This window comes from Impatiens glandulifera, chromosome 1, assembly GCF_907164915.1.
Source record: "Impatiens glandulifera chromosome 1, dImpGla2.1, whole genome shotgun sequence".
NCBI lineage: Eukaryota > Viridiplantae > Streptophyta > Magnoliopsida > Ericales > Balsaminaceae > Impatiens > Impatiens glandulifera.
The window spans coordinates 161,789,745-161,810,144 of NC_061862.1; the positions used below are offsets into that span (position 1 = coordinate 161,789,745).

General features: G+C 34.2%; 4 protein-coding genes and 1 non-coding gene across 5 annotated transcripts; all 5 read right to left on the minus strand.

Moving 5' to 3' along the window:
• Positions 1-116: 116 nt before the first annotated feature.
• LOC124920543 (PRA1 family protein F3-like) lies at positions 117-939 on the minus strand. Its single transcript, XM_047461046.1, has one exon. It carries the CDS (start codon positions 872-874, stop codon positions 311-313), a length of 564 nt encoding a protein of 187 aa, XP_047317002.1. The 5' UTR covers positions 875-939; the 3' UTR covers positions 117-310.
• Positions 940-3,405: 2,466 nt separating this feature from the next.
• On the minus strand, positions 3,406-4,959 carry LOC124920542 (thioredoxin-like 2-1, chloroplastic). Its single transcript, XM_047461045.1, has 4 exons — positions 4,590-4,959; positions 4,098-4,280; positions 3,849-4,013; positions 3,406-3,739 (listed from the first exon to the last, which is right to left on the minus strand). The coding sequence occupies exons 1-4, from the start codon at positions 4,791-4,793 to the stop codon at positions 3,644-3,646; spliced, it is 648 nt and encodes a 215-aa protein (XP_047317001.1). The 5' UTR covers positions 4,794-4,959; the 3' UTR covers positions 3,406-3,643.
• A 2,884-nt stretch (positions 4,960-7,843) lies between these two features.
• Positions 7,844-10,989, minus strand: LOC124920541 (protein FLX-like 3). The gene is made up of 4 exons (XM_047461044.1): positions 10,886-10,989; positions 10,224-10,752; positions 9,974-10,131; positions 7,844-8,777 (listed from the first exon to the last, which is right to left on the minus strand). The coding sequence occupies exons 2-4, from the start codon at positions 10,748-10,750 to the stop codon at positions 8,632-8,634; spliced, it is 831 nt and encodes a 276-aa protein (XP_047317000.1). The 5' UTR covers positions 10,751-10,752; positions 10,886-10,989; the 3' UTR covers positions 7,844-8,631.
• A 6,031-nt stretch (positions 10,990-17,020) lies between these two features.
• Positions 17,021-17,092, minus strand: TRNAT-UGU. Its single transcript has one exon. It is a non-coding gene; the product is annotated as a tRNA-Thr (tRNA).
• Positions 17,093-18,026: 934 nt separating this feature from the next.
• LOC124914045 (cytochrome P450 90D2) lies at positions 18,027-20,113 on the minus strand. The gene is made up of 8 exons (XM_047454517.1): positions 19,917-20,113; positions 19,511-19,835; positions 19,271-19,420; positions 18,950-19,198; positions 18,781-18,870; positions 18,516-18,701; positions 18,309-18,439; positions 18,027-18,135 (listed from the first exon to the last, which is right to left on the minus strand). Exons 1-8 carry the CDS (start codon positions 20,111-20,113, stop codon positions 18,027-18,029), a joined length of 1,437 nt encoding a protein of 478 aa, XP_047310473.1.
• Between the last annotated feature and the right edge of the window lie 287 nt (positions 20,114-20,400).

Below are 20,400 nucleotides of genomic sequence, written 5' to 3' on the forward strand. Positions count from 1 at the left end.
AAAAGAAAGTGGATGGTCCAGCTGAGATCACATGATTAATAATGGGTCTTCCAACAATCTTCAATATAAAGTTATATATGAAAAAAAGTGTTAAATCTTTTCAAAGAAGACACACAAACATGAATATGAATGGATAACACAACAAAATGTAGATATAATTGAACAATTAATGACACTCACTCAATCAACAAACATAACACAACATTACAAACAAACAATCAATCAAACACATTATAAATAAATAGCAAAGAATTATGATATGACCATTTTCAACTAAACATACTCAACCAGAAGAAGAAGAAGAAGAAGGCTATTTTCTAGTCAAGAAATGAGCAGTTCCTGCACCCTGTTCATCATCATCATCCAAAAACAAATTCTCAGTATTCCTAACAACAGCATGAACCACAACCACGACAAACCCAATCGCCAGAGAAATCAATATGTTTGATGTGGCATTAGTCAACAATAAAAGCACAATCGTGACGATTGAGAGAGCCACAAGTACCCACCAATCATCAATAGTACGATTAAAAAGCGCAAGCGGTTCATCTCGAAGGAAATAGAGGAACATCCAGACAGCCATGAGGACAGTGAAGACAATAAGAGAGATTGGATGCCATAAAAGACTGAGAAAGAGGATAACAAGAACTGTAATAGCGTAGTTCATACGGAAATAAGCTATGTTGGTTTTGATCCTTCCGATTGCATCGTTGACGTTGGAGGGAATACGGATCGAATGGTAATCGAAAAATTCCTTCCATGGACGTCGATCGTCGAGTCCTTCCTTAATCCTTTGCTTTGCTCGAGATATGTATTCCAGATTCTGACCACCCGCCGGAGAAGAAGACGTCGGAATAGTGCCGTAATTCGTCATCTTTCTCTCTCTCTCTCTATAAGTTTTTTTTTTTTTTGGACTGTAGAGAATTAATGATATGATCAATTCAATTCAATGTAAGTAAGAAGAGGAGGATTGAGATGATGAAGGGATAAGATGAGATGGGTCATAGGATATACGATGGGGGGCCACTGTTGGGGATTTATTACCCTTGTGAAGGGAGGAGAGCCGACAGGTTCAACTGCCCGAACGTGGGGAAAGGATTGGGTGTGGACGTGACCACATAAAGTAATGTGGGGATGGGTGATTTGCGCAATAAAGTTGTCTAGTGTTTTTCGTATCTCGAGATAATCTGTTGTGTGATGACGTGTCATCTTACTATTGGCTTCTATTAACAAGGAACGCTATGTAAATTATAAAATTAAAATTAGATCAACTATTTTTATTTATTACATAAATCCTGATACAATTTAATTAATCTATAAAAAAAATATAAAAATTACAAAATTCATTCAATTTCTTCTATTACAAAATTAATTTTTTTTTATGAACTATGTATATTATAAGATAATAAAAATTGTTTAAGACAAAATTGACATTTAAAAATATAAAAGTCATAAAACATGAAAATAAGAAAAAAAATATATATACTCCCTTACCGACTTCAATGACAAATTGATAGGTTCATAATTTAATTAAATGAATCTTAAGAGTTAATGGAAGACATGATATATGATAAAAATTTGTTAACAGAATTTTCAATTTAATTATTGTTGTTATTTAAACTTAGATAAATAATTGTATCTTATTTAAATATAATTATTAAAAAAGACTTTTTATGTATAAAATATTGATGGATATTTCTTTATAATTTCGATGACTTTCTGTGTAAGTGTATATATAGGTACTAGTTTGTAAAAAGATTGTTGCGTGTGTTTTTATAACAATTAAGATAAAAACAATGTAAGTTATGATATATAAAAAAAAAATTAGTGAGAATGTGAGAAACAAATTCACAAATCAAGCTACCATGGCATATGAGTAAGAGATGCATATGAGTAAGAGAGAGAAAAATAAAAAATGTTCTGTAATACAGGTGGATAAGAGTGAAAAAATACAAAATATTTCGAAACACTTATTTTAGGTCCCGAAATGCACTTGGGTAAAAGAGAGAAAATTTAAAAATGTTCCGAAACGCTTATTTCGGATCCTAAAATGCACGTGGGTAGGAGAAAGAAAATTAAAAATGTCCTGAAAATACTTATTTCGAGACAAAATAAATAAATTCTAGTTTCGAAATTTATTTTTCAAGACTCGAAATGAACGTTTCAAGACCCAAATATGTGTTTCAAGACGGGAGGACAACGTAACAGGCCACGTTGATTATGACTTATTTTAATATATATATATATATAATAGACCGTAAAATAAGATGAAATATCAAGGACATTATTTGTCGTTTTCAAATAGAAGCATTGTCCTTGTTTTTGTGCTAAAAGCTACTTCTTTTTTAAAAGAACTCTATAATTGATTGACCCAGTTAGAAATTTCTAAACCATTTCGAATTGAAAACATTGTTCACAGTAATCTCCATCTGAGAAATTACCTGACATGAGATTATTCTAAACACTTATCTTGTTACAGTTCCCATTCAAAAATCTAAATAATAAATTGAGTGCAACATTAAATAAAAATAATAACTTTGACATAAATTTTGTCATGATTGGAAAATAGTGGAGCTAGAACGAAAAATTAAATCGAATTTGAACAAATAAATATTATTAAAATTATTATTTTAAAAAAATGATTTCATCTAAATCAATATTTAAATAAGATATTTAAAAAATTAATATTTAACTAAATTAATTTATTTGTTTTTGACCAAACCCAAACCCACTTTCTTTCAGCTCTTGCAGACTCCAAGGTAGATGTTAAAGTATTTATGGGCTTCCAAAGGAGAGATCAAAAGTTTGATAAATTATTTACAAAGGAGATACATTTGTTACATTTATATATGAAAAATCGAGATCCGGTGATATATGTCACGGCCCAATGAGCCTGTGACATATAAGGCAGGGTCTTCCAAAGGTGAAAGAGGTATTAAAAATGCGTGACCTTTCGACTCTTTTTCTTTACCTAGGCTAGACCAAGGGAGTATAGCGAGAAGGTTCCCTCTAATCCTAAAAGACCAGACTTAAAACCCAATACCGTTCTGACCCGGCATGGAATGAACTTATAACATCCGATTTTGCGTTTCCAAATTAAATTTCTAGATCTAAATTTAAACTAAAATCGTCAATAAATTTGAAATTAAGACTTTAGACACATTTATAAATTTATTTACAGTTGGAAGATAAGGGAGGTAAAAAAAGCAAGGATCATGACTCATGACTACATTTTACCATATCAAAATTTCTGACTCTTTTTTAGGTTGTGATCCATTTATTGGATCAAATAGAATAAAAACAGATGCAAGCAAGAACTTGAAACAGATGATGAACTTGAAACCTTTAAAAATGGATGATCTCTAATCAAGGTTACTGAGGCGGAATAAAAAACTGCTGGAGGAGGATTTTTGCTTGCTTAAATGTATTGGTTAATATTCAATGTCACTATATAGTCAAAGGTGTGAAGATATATAAATGTAACCTCAACCCTAAATTCCTCTTCAATCCCTAATTTCTGATTTTGGATCATCATATGTAAATGAAACTATCTCTTAAGGTGCAATAATCACACAAGCAAGAATAGTAAAAGAAGAAAGAATTCACCGATCCGAACCGAGCTGAACCGAGCTGAGTAGAAATATCATACAGATGTAGTAGGCTCTGATGGCTTGTCATCAACTTCGGAAGTCAACTTCACACAGTTATGAGTTGCAATGGCATCCTTCATTTTCTGAAACTGTTCAATAATTGAAATAACAATCATCCAAAATTCATTAGGAAAAATGTTCATTATCTTTCTCCAAAGAATGGGTGATTAGATATTATTATATATCCTACATACAAACCTTGGCAAGTGAGCAAGAAAAGGATTCTACCAGCCTATCAGCTCCACGATAGAAATGGAAATATGGAAGCACCTTTATGTTCAAACTCTTGCACAAGGGCTTGTTCTCGTCAAAGTTCACTTTCAGAAACAAAATTTCTGGATGCAGTTGAGCAATTTTGCACAGCTATTTGAAAAATAAAACAACAGGTAAGGGAGAAGAAGAACGAAACAATTATTCTGATTCAAATAGGTAAACGATGTAACCCACCTTTGGAAACATTGCTCGACAAGAGGCGCACCAGGTGCCATAGAAGTCAACAATCACCAATCTATCTCCAGCTTTACTCAAGGCGTCTACAAACTCTTGTGTAGAATTGATATCAATCATGTTAGGTCCAGACTTCTTTTCCCACCATTTTGGCACATCACTCTCAGTTCCAACTGCATTAACCTGAAACCCAGAGCATTTTCCTATTGGTATGAGGAAAAATTATGGTGAAGAATTCAACTTGATCCTGATGAGAAACAATTATATCATGGAAACTTGAAGTCCCCTGATGACAATCTTGCATCTTTCCAATGTCAAATTGGAACAACAGATAAAGCTAATAATAATAAGGATCTGAATTCGGAGAATCATGACAATCAGACATCACAAAAGATTTGATCCTAACGCTAACATATTCTCTCAAAAGAGAGCTTGAGAAGTGGGTAAATCAAACAAATGGAAATTAATAAGATCAACAATATATGATTATACCTTGAGACGATTTGCTGATGCTCGACTAAAGAAAGAGGTTGCTTTGGCGCCAGAATCTTTATGAACCCAGGAAATACAGCTGAAATTGGACAGTGAGAGGACATGTTTAGGTGAAATCACGGAGGAATTGTATAGAAGATAGGTGCGAGATGGGTGAGTTTGTAATCCAAGTATATCGGCCGATTGTATAGAAGATAGGTGCATCTTCTTCTTCTTCTTCACATAGCCGCCGCCGCCGCCGCCGCCGCCGCAATTTGTCCTCCTACTAAAACAAAATGAAGCTGCAAAGAAAGATACAATAATAAGCCTAAACCTATCGACGCCGTTGTGCTTCTTTGCTCCTCAAATCTCTCTATCTCGCTTCATTCATTTCTCGGGCACTAAATGTTGTTGGGTCTACTTCTATGTTTATCCAGACTAGCAGTCCGAATCAACAAAATCAACTAGTTTGTTTGTTACTGCTCAATTTTTTAAGATGTAATAATAATAGCTTACCATCATTCAACAATAATAATAATAATAATTTATAGAAAAAAAATAATTTCTTTTTAAAAAAAATATTTTTTATTAAAAAAACTTAAGATGCATTGAAAGAATAAAAAAACAACATAATAATTTCAAAAAAAACATGGATTTGCATGAGGAAAACAACACATACTTGTTTCACACTCTATGGCTTGTCATGTTCTGTTAAACTTTTAAATTCCATCTCCCAGTCAGCTTGGACACTTCTGCACACCACATTTGAAACAATAATAATATTAGTGCACCATCATGATATTGAAATTAAAGGCATACTTGATGGTATAGTTAGGTCTTGAAAATGAAAAACTTGTATGCTTGCTACAATACATTGCAGGAGATAAAAATGGTGTTCATAAGAAGATAACTCCATTTAAATCATCTTGTTATTCTCTATACTACATGCAGCATATGACTCAAGGTTGCGTGTCGAATGGAGCCCACAACAGCTTCAAAATGCTAAAATACGATGGTTCTGTATAGGTTAACATGCTCATTGCCAAAATTATAAAATCCAAAGGACTACATACTCACTAATTAGTTTGATCCACCCTTAAGTACAACAGAATCTAATCTACATCTTATCAGTTCTAATATACTAATGTTAACTGTCAATGAAAAGATGGAGAAATCTGAGTCTTAGCTAATACTAAAAGATGTCATAAAATTGTGCATGTGTCTCTTAGCCAAAATGAATAGCAAATCCCTGCACCCTCTATCAAAATGAAGTTGTACGTGTGTCTTAGCCAGTACTGAAAGATATCATAAATCTAGAACAAGTTATTAAGTCAATAAACTAGCTTACACAGCTCCCAACTTATGTATGGTCCACCCACTAAGCATTCAATTCAATTCAATCCAAAACTCTGCTTCGCCTTTCCAGTCATTTAGAGGAGCTATAGAACTATGCTAACTATGGTAACATTAATTGTCCAGTAGCAAGTTTGCAGTTATATACAAATTCTGCAAAACTCGAGTATTCAATTGCATTTATCTTCGTTCAGACGCATGTGGAAATTCATATCAATTTTGCACCAAGCATCTAAAGCCTGCCTGTGAATCATACCCTAACAAGACCCCCCTTCTACCAACTTATTTCTCATACTAACAAACAACAAATCAGCCATCTAAATTCCCAGGTCACTTGAGCACCACCGAAAAGATTTTCACCCTGTGCAAAATTCACTCCTAAAGACCCACGGTAGAAGAAGCATGGGACTCGTGATCAATCAACCATTAATTGGAGATAGCAACTCACCAGCAATCCTTAATATTTCATGCTTGCTTGCCACTTAAAGCTAATAATACAAGTCTATTCATGAGAATGCACAAGCAAACCATCATATCATAACCAACTTGCAGGATATCACTAGAACTTCTAGAGACCTATAATGTCAACTTCATCTAGGGACGTCGTGACTTGATTATAAACTGGCGTAAGTATTTGGCAAGGAAAGGCTTGAGGAGAATATAAGCTTGTGTTGACTAGCTTATGAGATCTATACTAAAATAACATGTCATAATAGTATAGGGCCCTCCTAGAAGAAAAAACCTAAATGGGCATTACTTCATTAATATAAATGATGTGGAAATTGAGGACACAAAAGAAGTTTCTAGCAAAGAACAATCACAGTGACATCTTTTTAAACAGAAAAATATACCAGGGTCACTGAATCCATCAAAAACAGATACTTGCCTAAATAGTTTGCTTAAGAAGTCACCTCTTTGTCACAGGTTATGCTGGCCATCTTCTCTTCTGAAGTCACATGTTGATGCATGAAGATGCTTCAAAAAGCTTTCAATTGGAATAAAGCTACAGAACTATGCAGAATGCATGGACAGAAGCAAAAGAGTTCCAGTAGAAAAAAAAAAAAGAGCGATCAGAATACACTGATCTGATCAAGTTATCCAGCAGAGTGTCATCCACATCTCCAATTTCACATGAAAGGTGTCCAAGGATTCTAGGTGGTCCACATGCACTCCCAACATTCTTAATATTCTACATCATAAATAAGTTCCATTTACTTGTTGTGGAAAGATGGGAAGCTCAAATTGTTTTGCAGCAGTTTCCCTTATAGCAAGGCTTAGACCAGCCGGATAGGCACTTCAGCTGATGAATATACTAATATCAAAAAAGAAACATATCTGAACAAGACTCCAACCTTCTAAAGGACCAGAAGAAAGGTAGAGTGCAAATAAAAACGTAGAGCCAACCCCAAGAGCTACCAGCCCATTGACTACAACCTATAGCAAGTTTTTCCCACATGACTTCATACCAGGTCATCTGTCCACAACATCCAGGATATATGCAAAACATGGGTCCCAATAAAAAATAATGTATTTACAGGAATGCAATTGGTAATTGCAGGAGGTGGTTGAACAAGATAGAAAAAATAGGTGCAACCAGTCTTTATTATCCACTCAAATAAATAGGTAAATACCAGTCAGTAACATAGATGATGCAGATAAGATTGCATCCTCTAAAGCTATGAACTTCAGTATTCAAAGCCAACTTAGTCTCATAGATACATCCCATTGATTAATCACAATACCAGGAACCAACAAGATACAACTAAAAATGTTAAAAGGAAACCAATGATGACAAGTTTAACTAGAAACCTTAAGAATCATTTTACAGATAAATTCCATATTTGGTCATCCAATGGTAGAAAATTCATATAACCAATCCGCTGCTGAAAAAACAAGCCAGTGAGAAAATCTTTTCCAGCTGGTGACAGTCTAAAATATTCAAAACTAATAACTAGTATAGGAGGCAAACAAGGAAAAAAGTATTCTCAAACTTTCAAATAATTGAACGTTCAGATCAGCTATGACTACCAAATACATGAGTTGTATTTACAATATGGTGACTAATCCTTTTGATGAGCAACCTCAGTAGAGCTCATCCATAACCAGAACTGTTAAAAAGAACTCATCCAGTCTAACTCCTCCAGTACATTTGTTCAGACCTGCTTTACCAATACATCCTCCATACATTAAATCTCAACATCCATATAATATTTTCTCTATCCAACTTAGAACTTCACCCAAGATCAACCTTCACAATTGCTGATAAAGTGAGTATGAAATCTATCTTAATTCATGTTCAGGTAGGCAATTCCCAGAACATATCAACCCACAGAACTATATCAATGAGTCCATATCTATACACCAGAAGCAAACAAGAATATGGGTTTCATCTAAGGTACAGAAGAAACTAGCCAATAATGAGAGAGAAAAACTAGACTCCTCGATGTTTGTTAATTTCCATAGCAAACAATATCCAATTAAAAGTAACTAGAATAATACGCACATACACAAATTTAAAAGCTTCTAATCAACATATATGGAGGATAGCCAAGAGCTTTAGCAGAATGCCTTCCACTTTTGGTTCGATTGCCAAGCTCTCAATGGCGATTTATTCCTTTTTCATGTCCTGTCCTGGATGACCCAGCCCATATGATGGACCCGGGTCAGCAGCAGCCTGGGATATATATAGAAGCATAACTGCATAAGAACACTAAAGAATAATACAAAATTGTCCAATTTCAAAACAAAACTTTTGCATGGATTTCTTAAGACGTACCATATGGACTCCATATGGATAGCCATAAGGAGCTGAAAATCCACCATTGAGGCTATTGAACTTCATCCCATATGCCACACCTTCGGCCAAAATAATTTAAATGAATAGCATAACCCAAAATATATAATAACAAATTGAAGAAAACAAATGAACTGCTTGCATGTTAAAGAAATAATGGAGTATGGGCCAACTAACTTGGGAGTTTTTGAAGGCAGACAAACAAAAGCTCAATGTCATGCCATTAGAATTTCTAATTTACATCAACATTTCACTTCTCATACAATCATATCTTTCTAGCACATGTATATGTATAATATGTAAAGCAAGTACTTATATCTATCCAATCTATTATTGCATTAGGATCTCAAAATAGAGATGCAATGTTGCTACTCAAAACATAAACAAGCAAAAAAAACTAGGAAAAAGATGGTTATAGATAAAACTTGATACATTTGTTTCTAAAATGAGTTACAAATACGATTGAGATGAATAAAATTGAATCAATAGTTTCCAAAATAGAGTCTGACACGAGTAGAGATACGAAATCAAAAGCAATTAACTCAAAGCATTATTTCTTTGACCAGATTATAATCCCATCAGATTGGACAAATGAGCAGAAGATAGATAAATTTTAGACATCAAAACCCCACTAGATTATTTACTTGCTTATTGGAAACGTTAAATATGAAAGCAACAATCCAATCTTATATTTAACTGACAATCATGCGTGCAAAGAGGTACTCTCTTACAGTAAAATGATGGACATGTCTTGTTATATCACTTCTCCAGATTTTATTTTATTTATTTAAAAAATGCATGATAAGTGGGCCTCTTGAAACATACTCACAATTGGCATTCTCATACAGATGAATATGCATGTTTTCTACATCACTATGGGTAAAACTCTGGCTTTTACTGTGTGATTTTTAAATGTGAGAGACAGGAAGAGGATGTTAAATATCAATGACTAGGATTATTGTTACACAGACCCACATCAAAGCTGTAGTTTGGAAGAGTACGTGTTTTCTTAATATTTGATCTCCTTGAAGTCTGAACACTGATTGATGAATTCTATCGCTATACTAGGCATCTAGCTACAAGTGTGTGTGCTGACAGAGAGACAAGAGAACTCTAACTTTCAGCAACAAATCATCCTTAAATTCATGCATGTATAAGCCTTAAATGCAACTGCTTTCAAGTGAGTTCCAAAACAAATTGATACAAATCTGCAATCCAAGCAACATAATGACATAAATATAAAATTCTGAGGAGTAACCATATGATGCACCAGAAGCCCATGGTCCAACATCAACATTTGCAAGTTCTGCTCGTAGCTTTTCAACTTCACGTATCACATATACTAGGTTCGTCTCCATCGCCTTCCTTTGTTCCGTCAACTCAACATTTACCTTCTTTTCATAGTCAATGGCAGCCCTAAATAGGAAATTATCCTAGTTAGAACTTAGAATAGAGCCTAGATTGATACTCGAGCTTCTCATTTAGCAGAGTGGGAGGGAGGTAAGTACCTAGCATGGATGAGATGTTGTCGCATTCCATCATTCTCGGACTTTAAAATTGGAATCTGTTGATTATCAGCTTTCAACTTGGCAACATCTTTTGAGAGACTCTGAACTTGGTCATTAAGATCCTGCCGATTGGTGCTCAACATCGTTAGTTCGGAACGTAGTTGCGTAGCCTCGGATTTGAGTGGTTCAGTGGCTCGAAGTTCGGATTCCATTTTCAAAGTCTTTTCTATCAGGTCCTTGGAACGCATATCCAGATCAGCACAAAGATTTGAAATTAAAATATTCATCCTATGAAGTTCCTCCCTAGCAGCTTCAAGCTCCTGTTGCAGAGAGACTCTATTGTCAGTGAGCCTTGTGTTGTCGGCCAATAGCCGGCGAATTTCGAGATGCTGCACTTGGAGCTTTTCCTCCAACATTTCAGGAGGATGAGGAGGAGGAGGGCCTCGTACCAAACGTCCTTGGGCGTGATAAGGGCCAGGCCGCCGATGGTCGAATGAATGGCGATTAGTACGGTTTCTCCCAGTCATACCTTAAAAATGAAGAAAGAAAGATACGCAAGAAGAGAAACAATAATGATGTATCATTCATGCATGAATCATAAGAAATAAGAAAATATAAACCCTAAATTTGATCATCCTGGAGAAGATGAAAAGAAATGAAACCTTATCGTGAAATATTGGGATCGCGAGAGAGTCTGAGCTTCAATAGACGATCAGATTCACATGAAAATCACTCGGCTTTTCCTCCATATATTGGCGGGAAGACGCAAGCAAGACAGTTAGGGATTGCGAAGAAGAAAAAAAAGTAAGTTTTTTCAAATTCAAAATAAAAAATATTAAAAACAAATAGAGTAAATGAGTTTAAATAATAAATTAGATTAATTTAAAAAATAAATAATAAAATAGGTTTAAACAAGGTTAGTCCTAAAATACTTCTTTAAAAAAAACTTTTTAAATATTTTAAACACTAAAAAATTTACATACCAATTTATAAAATTAAAATAATTATTTTAATTTATTTTTGAATTATGACAATAATCCAATTAATTAAACTATTTAGTATGATAATTAAAACTCAATTAATTAAATAAAATAGTCAAAATAAAAAATAAAATTATTTTAGATAAATGTGGTACTAATTTCATCTTAAAATATTTTTTAAAAAAAATAAGGAATTAAAATAAATAATTAAGGATGAAATGAGGGGGAAATTTGACGAGATGACCCTACAAAGGGACTAAAATGAGCTGGTAACCAGCGCATAATTTTAAATGCGCTGGTGACCACTTCATATTTTTTTGACGAAATTTCTCCCGTTGCGAGACGCAATCGAATGTCATGTGAAAAGTCTACAATCGTGAGACGCAACCAGCATTCACGAGAAGCAACCAACATTCGCGAGACACAAATTTTTTTTTTGAAAAAATTTGCGTCTCACGATTGTTGACTTTTCACAGGGCATCCGGTTGCGTCTCGCGACAGGGGCAATTTCGTCAAAATAAATATGAAGTGGTCACTAACGCATTTAAAATTATGCGCTGGTCACTAGCTCATTTATCCATATTATGAGCAGGGGTGTAAACGAGTCAAGCTGCTTGTGAGTAGCTCGTGAGTAGCTCGGTCAAAGCTCGACTCGAACTCGGTTTGACCGAGCTCGAATCAAGTTCGAGTAGCTCAATTATAAAATTGAGCTCGAGCTTTACATTTGTTATTCGAGTAGCTCGCGAGTAGCTCGTTATATATTATATATATAATATATGATATATATTATATCTATACATAAAAAAAAGTATTTATGCCTTCTAAGATTTTTAATCTCAAATCCTCTATCGCTCCTCCTTCCATTCTTAAACAATCACTCATCGCTTTCTTTTCTCCTTCCTTCCATTCCAAACAACCAAACTCATCTTTCTCTTCTCCTTTCATTCTCAAACCGTCAAATCTCTCTATCTCTCTTCTCTTTTCATTTTCAAACGGTCAAACTTCTATATTTCTTCTTTTTTCTTCATCCTTCATATTATTTCTTTATCAAAAAACTTTGAAGCATCTATTTTTTGGATTCTAATATTAACGAAACAATTTTTTCATTATCTTCCGCCTTCACTATTTCATATTTCGAATCTTGTAGAATTTGAAGATCTATATGACTAATGCATCATATTGTCAAATTTTTAATATTTATGATGAATATTTTATTTGTAATTTTTAAATGAGGTGTTTGTGATTGAATGATTATCTTTAAATTATATGATGGGATTTATATTTCTTATTTTTAAATAATATTGTGATTATATATGTGTAGTTTGTTAAATATATATTATATTATGTTTGAAATATTATTTAGTTATAAAATATAATTTTAATTAAAAATTTAATTTTCGAGTTTTCGAGTCGAGTAGCTCGAATTGTAATCGAGTCGAGTTCGAGTATACATTTTGGTACTCGATCGAGTTCGAGTTCGAATTCGAGTATTTATAATGTAATTCGAGTCAAGTTCGAGTAGTATGGTACTCGGCTCGACTCGTTTACACCCCTAATTATGAGGTTCATTTCGTCAAATTTCCCCCAAATGAGGTACTCATTTCATCCCAAAAATTATTTTAAGCCCTAAAATATACTAAAAGAAATAAAAATAAAATAAATTGGTAAAATATTTGCCATATTTATATTTTGTGTATGTAAAAAGATCAAAATTAAAATAAAAAGGGAAAGAAAAATCAATTTCAAACAATCCCTTAAGGTTTTAAATAAAAAATAAAATTCATAATCGTGTGTAACTGAAATTATGTAGAATGGCTACAGCCGAAACCGCAGTCATCGAATGAGCGCTATATTTTCATCCAACGCTCTAAACGCGCCCACGTAGCCTGTTGCATCCAAATGAGTGTGTGCCTGAGAAGCACCGGATCGGCTAACTCCAGTTAGCCGAATCGCTAACGGAACGCCCAAACATCAACGACGTTGGAAGGACCGCTAACAAAACTCCCAAACGCGCACAAAACGACGTCGGTTTGAGCGCCACCGTCGTCTTCAACGCGACGCCAGATGGATAACCATCCGTAGTCATCTTTGATTTTTTAAAGATGAAAATTCGTCGTTTCTAGACGAATTGACTCCGTTCAAAAGGTGGAATGATCACCCTACCACATTGATCATTTCTCCTACATCTATAATCACAATTAGTGCATATATCAGCAAGTTGGATCAAGAACAATCAAAACGTCATTAATGACCTTTTGCTGATTTGATCCACTTGAAGCCCACAACCGACTTCAGAAGGCTATAAATAGCCTCCCTAACAAATTCGAAGCCAAGAGATCCACTATTTAGCTTCAAATCAAATATTTTCATAAATCCTCCATTAAAGCTTCAAACTTTAGGTTTTTTTAAAAACTTCACATAATGCCTTAAAACTTGAATCTGAGCATCTCAAAAGCTTCCATGATGTCCTAAGAGTGTTCTCATATCTTTGGTAAGATTTCATTCACCCTCTAATTCATATTTCCAATTTGAATTTGAAAATTTTATAATTCAAATTACGCAAGCTTGTATGTTGTCTGGTTATGGTGTTTTATGGTTGGAAATCAATCATATGATTATTTATAAACTTTCTGTATAGGTTAGAAACAATCAATCTTAAACAGAAAACCCAAATTTGAATTTTTAAAAAAAATGGGTTTGTTGTACTTGGGTCAATTTTCGAAGATCACAGCCCAAAAAGCTTCCCAATATGATCGTAATAATGCTGGACAACTATTTGGATCATGTTTGATTAAAATTAAAATTTTCAAAATAATTGAAAATTTTGAATGCTTGAATTGGTCCAAATAAACATCTAGTGTTCTTGTTTTTGTATCAATCAAATGAGGTATAAGGAAACTATTAGTTATCTACTTTCACCTCAAAACAACTTTAAAATCATAAACTTAATTTTTTTTGCTACAAACTGTTTTCAACGATTTGATCATCATCTAAGTCGACTGATACATTGAGATGATGATCAACATATTCTTGGGATCTTTGTGAAGCTACCCAGCCCATTGGATCAAATAATCCAAGCCTCCATCAAAATGCAAAACTTTTAATATTGATGTTCTCGAGGATCGGTAGGTCCGACCGAAAAAATCTTAACCTAGGACCAAGAGGTCCGACAAAAATTTCGATAGGACCGAGAGGTCTAACCGAGGATTTCTACACCCTGTCCGAGACATCAGACCTAGTACTAAGAACTCTCGAACTTAGGACCGATGATTTTCACCCAAGTCCGAGAGGTCCAATAGAGAGGTCAAACCTAGGACCGAAGAATCTTTACCCTGGCCGAGAATTCTTGAATCTAGGATCGATGAACTTAGCCCAGGACCGGTGGTTTCTACACCCCGATCGATAATCCCAACCAAGGATCGAGCGCCCTTAGCACCTCGACCGATGGACTTCGGCACCATGACCGAAGATCCTAAGCCCCGACCGAGAGGCTCCTCGACCCAGACCGAGGGTTTTTGGACCCCGACCGATGAAAACGAATCCAAGGCCTAGGACACCGGTCCTAAGGACTGTTTGGTTCTCATTTTCAAATTCCAAAATTATTTTTGGAATTATGGAACCTCAAACCATTTTTTAAAATCACAAAAAATTAGAAAATGCTTTTAAAATATTTTTGGGATATTTCCACACAAAAAATATTTTGATAAAGACTCATTTGGATTTATGTTTAAACCCTAATGACTTTCAATAATTAATGTTCTTCAGATATTTCCTCCCTAAATCAACGATATCAACAACATGTACCAGCATTTAAATATTGTTGTTACAATATTTTAAATAACGCACAAACCTTATACATGCTTAGGACCAGAAGAATAATCGGTTAAAATAAAATGTTATACAACTGATTTTCAAAATCCAAATTTAAGTAGAGACCGTTTCTAAAATGGGCACGGAAGATGAAACACGAAAGCCCTCATTCCCTGAGTATCACCAAACTACGAACTAAAATAACTCTAGCCAATATATTTGTATATGTATGCCAATTTTTATTGATTTTTAAAAATCAATTGGCGACTTTATTTCAAAACAAATAATCTTTTTAATTCATTATGTTTAATTATATTAAACAATCGGATTTCTAAAACTCAAATTGTAATTTGATTACTGTAAATCCCGAATTATTTAAAATTGAACCACAAATTAATTAATTTCAAAAACAGTCAGGAATCATGATTTTTTTTAAATAATGTTTTATTTTAAAAAAGAAATTCTGACACACAAACCGATGTTTAAATTTTCGAACCTCGAACTTTTCACGGAACCTACAAAAGAGTTTTTTCCTGGGTTACAATATGTTTGAAAAAAATACATGTTACTCTACACCTCTATATATTTTATTTTAATCGAACTCACGACCTTTCGTTTACGATGCGAACGTAACAACTATACTACGAAGGTTGTTTGGTTGATTATTAGGAATGACTATTAAAATTCCGAATTAGACGGAACGGGGATAATAGTAAAGATAAAAACTTCAAAATTAGTAGAATGAGGCCAATATGATAAATGCATTCCACAATCCAATCCACCTCAAAGCTCCGGGTGAGGATTGAACTCACGACCTTTCGCTTAGGATGCGAACACAATACAACTATACTACGAAGGTTGTTTGGATGATTATTAAGAATGACTATTAAAATTTCGAATTAGACAAAGTGGGGGATGGTAGTAAAAAAAATTCTAAATTAGTAGAATGAGGCCAATATGTTAAACGCATTCCACAATCCAATCCACCTCAAAGCCCCCGGTGAGGATTGAACTCACGACCTTTCGCTTAGGATGTGAACGCAATACAACTATACTACGAAGATTGTTTGGTTGATTATTAGGTATGACTATTAAAATTTTGAATTAGACAGAGTGAGGATGGTAGTAAAAAACTTTCAAATTAGTAGAATGAGGCCAATATGATAAACACATTCCACAATCCAATCCACCTCAAAGCCCCCGGTAATAATCAAACTCACGACCTTTCGCTTACGAAGCGAACACTACGAAGGCTTTTTGGTTGATTATTAGGGATGACTATTAAAATTCTAAATTAGACGGAGCGGAGATTGGTAGTAAAAATCTTCCAAATTAGTATATAATGAGGCAAAGATGATAAACGCATTCCACAGTCCAATCCACCTCAAAGCCCCAGTGAGGATCGAACTCACCACATTTCTCTTACGAAGAGAACACAATACAACTATAATACGAAGACTATATGGTTGATTATTATGGATGACTATTAAAATTCCGAATTAGACGGGACGGGGATTGGTAGTAAAAAATACTTCCAAATTAGTAGAATGAGGCAAATATGATAAACACATTCCACACTTCAATCCACCTTAAAGCCCCGATGAGGGTCGAACGCACGACTTTTCGCTTACGATGCGAACTTAATATAACTATACTACGAAGGTTGTTTGGTTGATTATTAGGGATGACTATTAAAATTCCGAATTAGACGGAGCGGGAATGGTAGTAAAAAAACTTCCAAATTAGTAAAATGAGGTCAATATGATAAACGCATTCCACATTCCAATCCACCTCAAAGCCATCGGTGAAGATCGAACTCACGAGTCACGACCTTTCGCTTAAGATGCGAACGCAATACAACTATACTACGAAGGTTGTTTGGTTGATTATTAGGAATGACTATTAAAATTCCGAATTAGACGGAACGGTGATGGTAGTAAAAAATCTTCGAAATTAGTTGAATGAGGCCAATATGTTAAACACATTTCACAATTCAATCCACCTCAAATCCCCCGGTGAGGATTGAACTCACGACCTTTTGCTTACAAAGCGAACACAATACCACTATGCTACGGAGGCTGTTTGGTTGATTATTAGGGATGTCTATTAAAATTTCGAATTAGATAGAGGGGGATTGGTAGTAAAAAACTTCCAACTTAGTAGAATGAGGCAAATATGATAAATGCATTCCACACTTCAATCCACCTCAAAGCCCCGGTGAGGATTGAACTCACGACATTTCGCTTACGAAGCGAACGCAATACAACTATAATACAAAGACGGTTTGGTTGATTATTAGGGATGACTATTAAAATTCCGAATTAGACGGAGCAGGAATTGGTAGTAAAAAAACTTCCAAATTAGTAGAATGAGGCAAAGATGACAAACGCATTCCATATTTCAATCCACCTCAAAGCCCCCGGTGAGGATCGAATTCACGACATTTCACTAACGAAGCGAACGCAATACAACTATGAATGTTTCCGTTGATTATTAAGGATAACTATTAAAATTCCGAATTAGACAGAGCGGGAATGATAGTAAAAAAAAATTCCAAATTAGTAGAATGAGATAAAAATAATAAACGCATCGCACGCTCCAATCCACCTCAAAGCCCTGGTGAGGATTGAACTCACGACCATTTACTTACAAAGAAAAAAATACAAGTTTAATCGAATAAATTTTGAGGTCTTATAATTAAACACATTGTGAACTAATCTTAAGAAATGATTATAATGTTAAATTTTCATATTTATTTGATTGTGCCCATACTCTCAATTTCTATTAAATAATAAAAATATAAGTTTGAAGTCAAAACTATTAATTCAGTTCCACCTGGTATTATGATAAACAATCTTAAAAACAAAACAAAAATGTTGATTCATTAAACAATAAAAATGATAAAAAAAAATATGAAACATGTAATTCATTCATTGATTTAATATGTTTATGTGTAGTAATTGTTTGCTTAATAATAATAATTAGGAATGAGTAAAAATAAGTATATGTCTGATTATTTGTCTAGGTCTTGGGCTGGGTCTCTTCTTGTGACCAGAACTGGCATTCTTCTCTTCATCCTCACTGTAGGGAAGTTCACAATGGAGTCAGCCTCTGCCACCCACCTACAATATTAAATTATCTTAATTTTCAGCTTTCAAAAAGGGCATTAATTAATTAATAATGTTGACTTATAAAGGAAAATTTGTAGCTTTTATATATATAGGTAGAATCCAGGATTTCTTCCAACTTAGTTAGAATGGTATTATTAATTAATATATAGAGTGAGATGGCTTACCTAAATTGAGTGACAAAATGATAGAGAAAAATGGAAGTTTCCAGCCTGGCCAAATCAAGGCCAGGACAGAGTCTTTGGCCAGCACCAAAGGGAGTAAAGCTAATATTTGCATTAGAAATGTCTTTATGATCCTACATTTATATACATATAATATAATTAATTGAATTATTAATCATATGGTTATGATATAATATAATATACACTTACTTGCCACCTCCAAGGATTAAATCTGTAAGGTGAGTGATAATGGGTATGATCAAGATGAACTGATCTAAAGTATGTGAAAACGCAACATCCTTTAGGGATCAAATACCCTTTTATCTCGACATCTCTAGTCGCTTTCCTCATCACTCCAACTATGATATTTCCCATCCTAAGAGTCTCACAAATCACCTGCACAAACAAAAACACAAACACACATGTAATGTTTTCCTATAAATTAAGATTAAATACTTATTACTTGATTACTTACCATTTGAGTGAATCTAAGGGATAAGTAATCAGTCCAACATAGTGGCTCTCCAGCCTCTTCTTTGCTTCTCTTTAATTTCATGTTCTCTTCCTGAGAGGGCGCGAGGCGAGGGGGATGATCATGCATGTATGTTTGGATTAATAATTAATTAGTTAAAAGATATATATACCTTTAATTGTTGAAGAGCAGTTGGACAATCAGAAAGGTACTTAATTGCGAGGGTAATAAGAAGTGGCACAGAATCCTCGCCTGGAATCATGAAATCAATCATGTTATCTGCTATCATCTCGTCCGATATTAATAATTGGTCGCTAAGAAAAACATCCATTATGTCTCCAGGAACAACAACTTCTTCTTTTCTCCTACTCCTCTTCACTTTGATTATTTCATGCAACATCTCCACCATTTTCTTCTTAGCCTAGATAATGATAATAATTTTATTAATCAATAAATGGTTTATAACAATATAGATTAGATTAGATTAGATTACCTTTAAAGACTTATAAAGCCTGCTTCCAGGGAATTTAACAGGCAAAGACATGAGACCAGCTATGAATTCTTGAAATTGTTTCCTTAGAAACTCCATTTCTTCACCTGGATCCAAACCTATTAAAGTCCTCACAAGCACTTGGAAAGTAATCTGACAAACACAAAACAATATAAAATTACTTAATTCATGAGTAGCTAATTAAAGCAATTATATATAAGACCAGACCATGGTAGTACTCACTTGTTTGGCTTGGTCTTGGATGTATAGAAGTTGGCCATCAGACCAAGTGCTGATGGATTGTTTAATCAACTTCTCCATGTGGGTGGTAATCTGAGCTCTAACATTGGAGGACTTGAAGAAAGAACCGATGAGACCGTGGATTCTTCTGTGCAAGGTTCCATTGATGAGGAGAATGGATGAATTTCCCATGAGCTCAGTAAGTGATTTTGGGTAAAAAGGAACGAATGCCTTGTGTTCACTTTGTAACACAACTTTGTTCACTTCTGCATCTGTTGAAACTATTGTCCTAGTTCCAAATAAATGTGACATGAACACATTCCCATACCTGTTATAAATAAACATATTAATTAACAACAGAGTATATTAACAGTAACAAACAGAGTAACAGCATATATGTTTAACTTACAGAAGGCGGCGTTTTTCCATGAAGGATTCAGGGTGGTCGGAGTAAGCGGAGGAGATGAAATGTATGGTTTCTCCTATGAATGGCCATCCCAGGTTTCCCAAAGGAAGTCTGCTTCTTCTTATTGTAGTTGATGATCTGATGATGATGATGATTATTAAGAAGATTGTGGCAGACAAAGTTAAGATTGATAATAACATTATAAGAAACAACATCCACTTAATGGCAAGAACTAATGCAATCACTGAGTGTGGAAGTAAGGAAGGAAGAAGTACGTAATAAGCCTATATATCCTGTCTCCTCCAAGCATTCGAGTTGGGATAAGCTTTAAGAAAATTATGAATAAAATGAGATAAATAGAAAATTTTAAAAAACTTTAAGATTATATCACATTTTTACTTTTCTGACATAGATCAGTCCGCCAGTCCATAAAACACATAGCACCTGCATAATAATTACTATTCTAAATTGGTACCAAACTGGCTTC

Coding starts and splice junctions, on each gene's coding strand:
- LOC124920543 (XM_047461046.1), bottom strand. CDS start 874: ATGACGAATTACGGCACTATTCCGACGTCTTCTTCTCCGGCGGGTGGT.
- LOC124920542 (XM_047461045.1), bottom strand. CDS start 4,793: ATGCACCTATCTTCTATACAATCGGCCGATATACTTGGATTACAAACT. Junction 4,281..4,589: donor CATCAGCAAATCGTCTCAAG/GTATAATCATAT, acceptor TCTGGGTTTCAG/GTTAATGCAGTTGGAACTGA. Junction 4,014..4,097: donor GTCGAGCAATGTTTCCAAAG/GTGGGTTACATC, acceptor TTTTTCAAATAG/CTGTGCAAAATTGCTCAACT.
- LOC124920541 (XM_047461044.1), bottom strand. CDS start 10,750: ATGACTGGGAGAAACCGTACTAATCGCCATTCATTCGACCATCGGCGG. Junction 10,132..10,223: donor CAACATCTCATCCATGCTAG/GTACTTACCTCC, acceptor TTTCCTATTTAG/GGCTGCCATTGACTATGAAA. Junction 8,778..9,973: donor GGCTTCTGGTGCATCATATG/GTTACTCCTCAG, acceptor TTTTGGCCGAAG/GTGTGGCATATGGGATGAAG.
- LOC124914045 (XM_047454517.1), bottom strand. CDS start 20,113: ATGTTATTATCAATCTTAACTTTGTCTGCCACAATCTTCTTAATAATC. Junction 19,421..19,510: donor TCCAAGACCAAGCCAAACAA/GTGAGTACTACC, acceptor TGTGTTTGTCAG/ATTACTTTCCAAGTGCTTGT. Junction 18,440..18,515: donor TTAATCCTTGGAGGTGGCAA/GTAAGTGTATAT, acceptor ATATAAATGTAG/GATCATAAAGACATTTCTAA.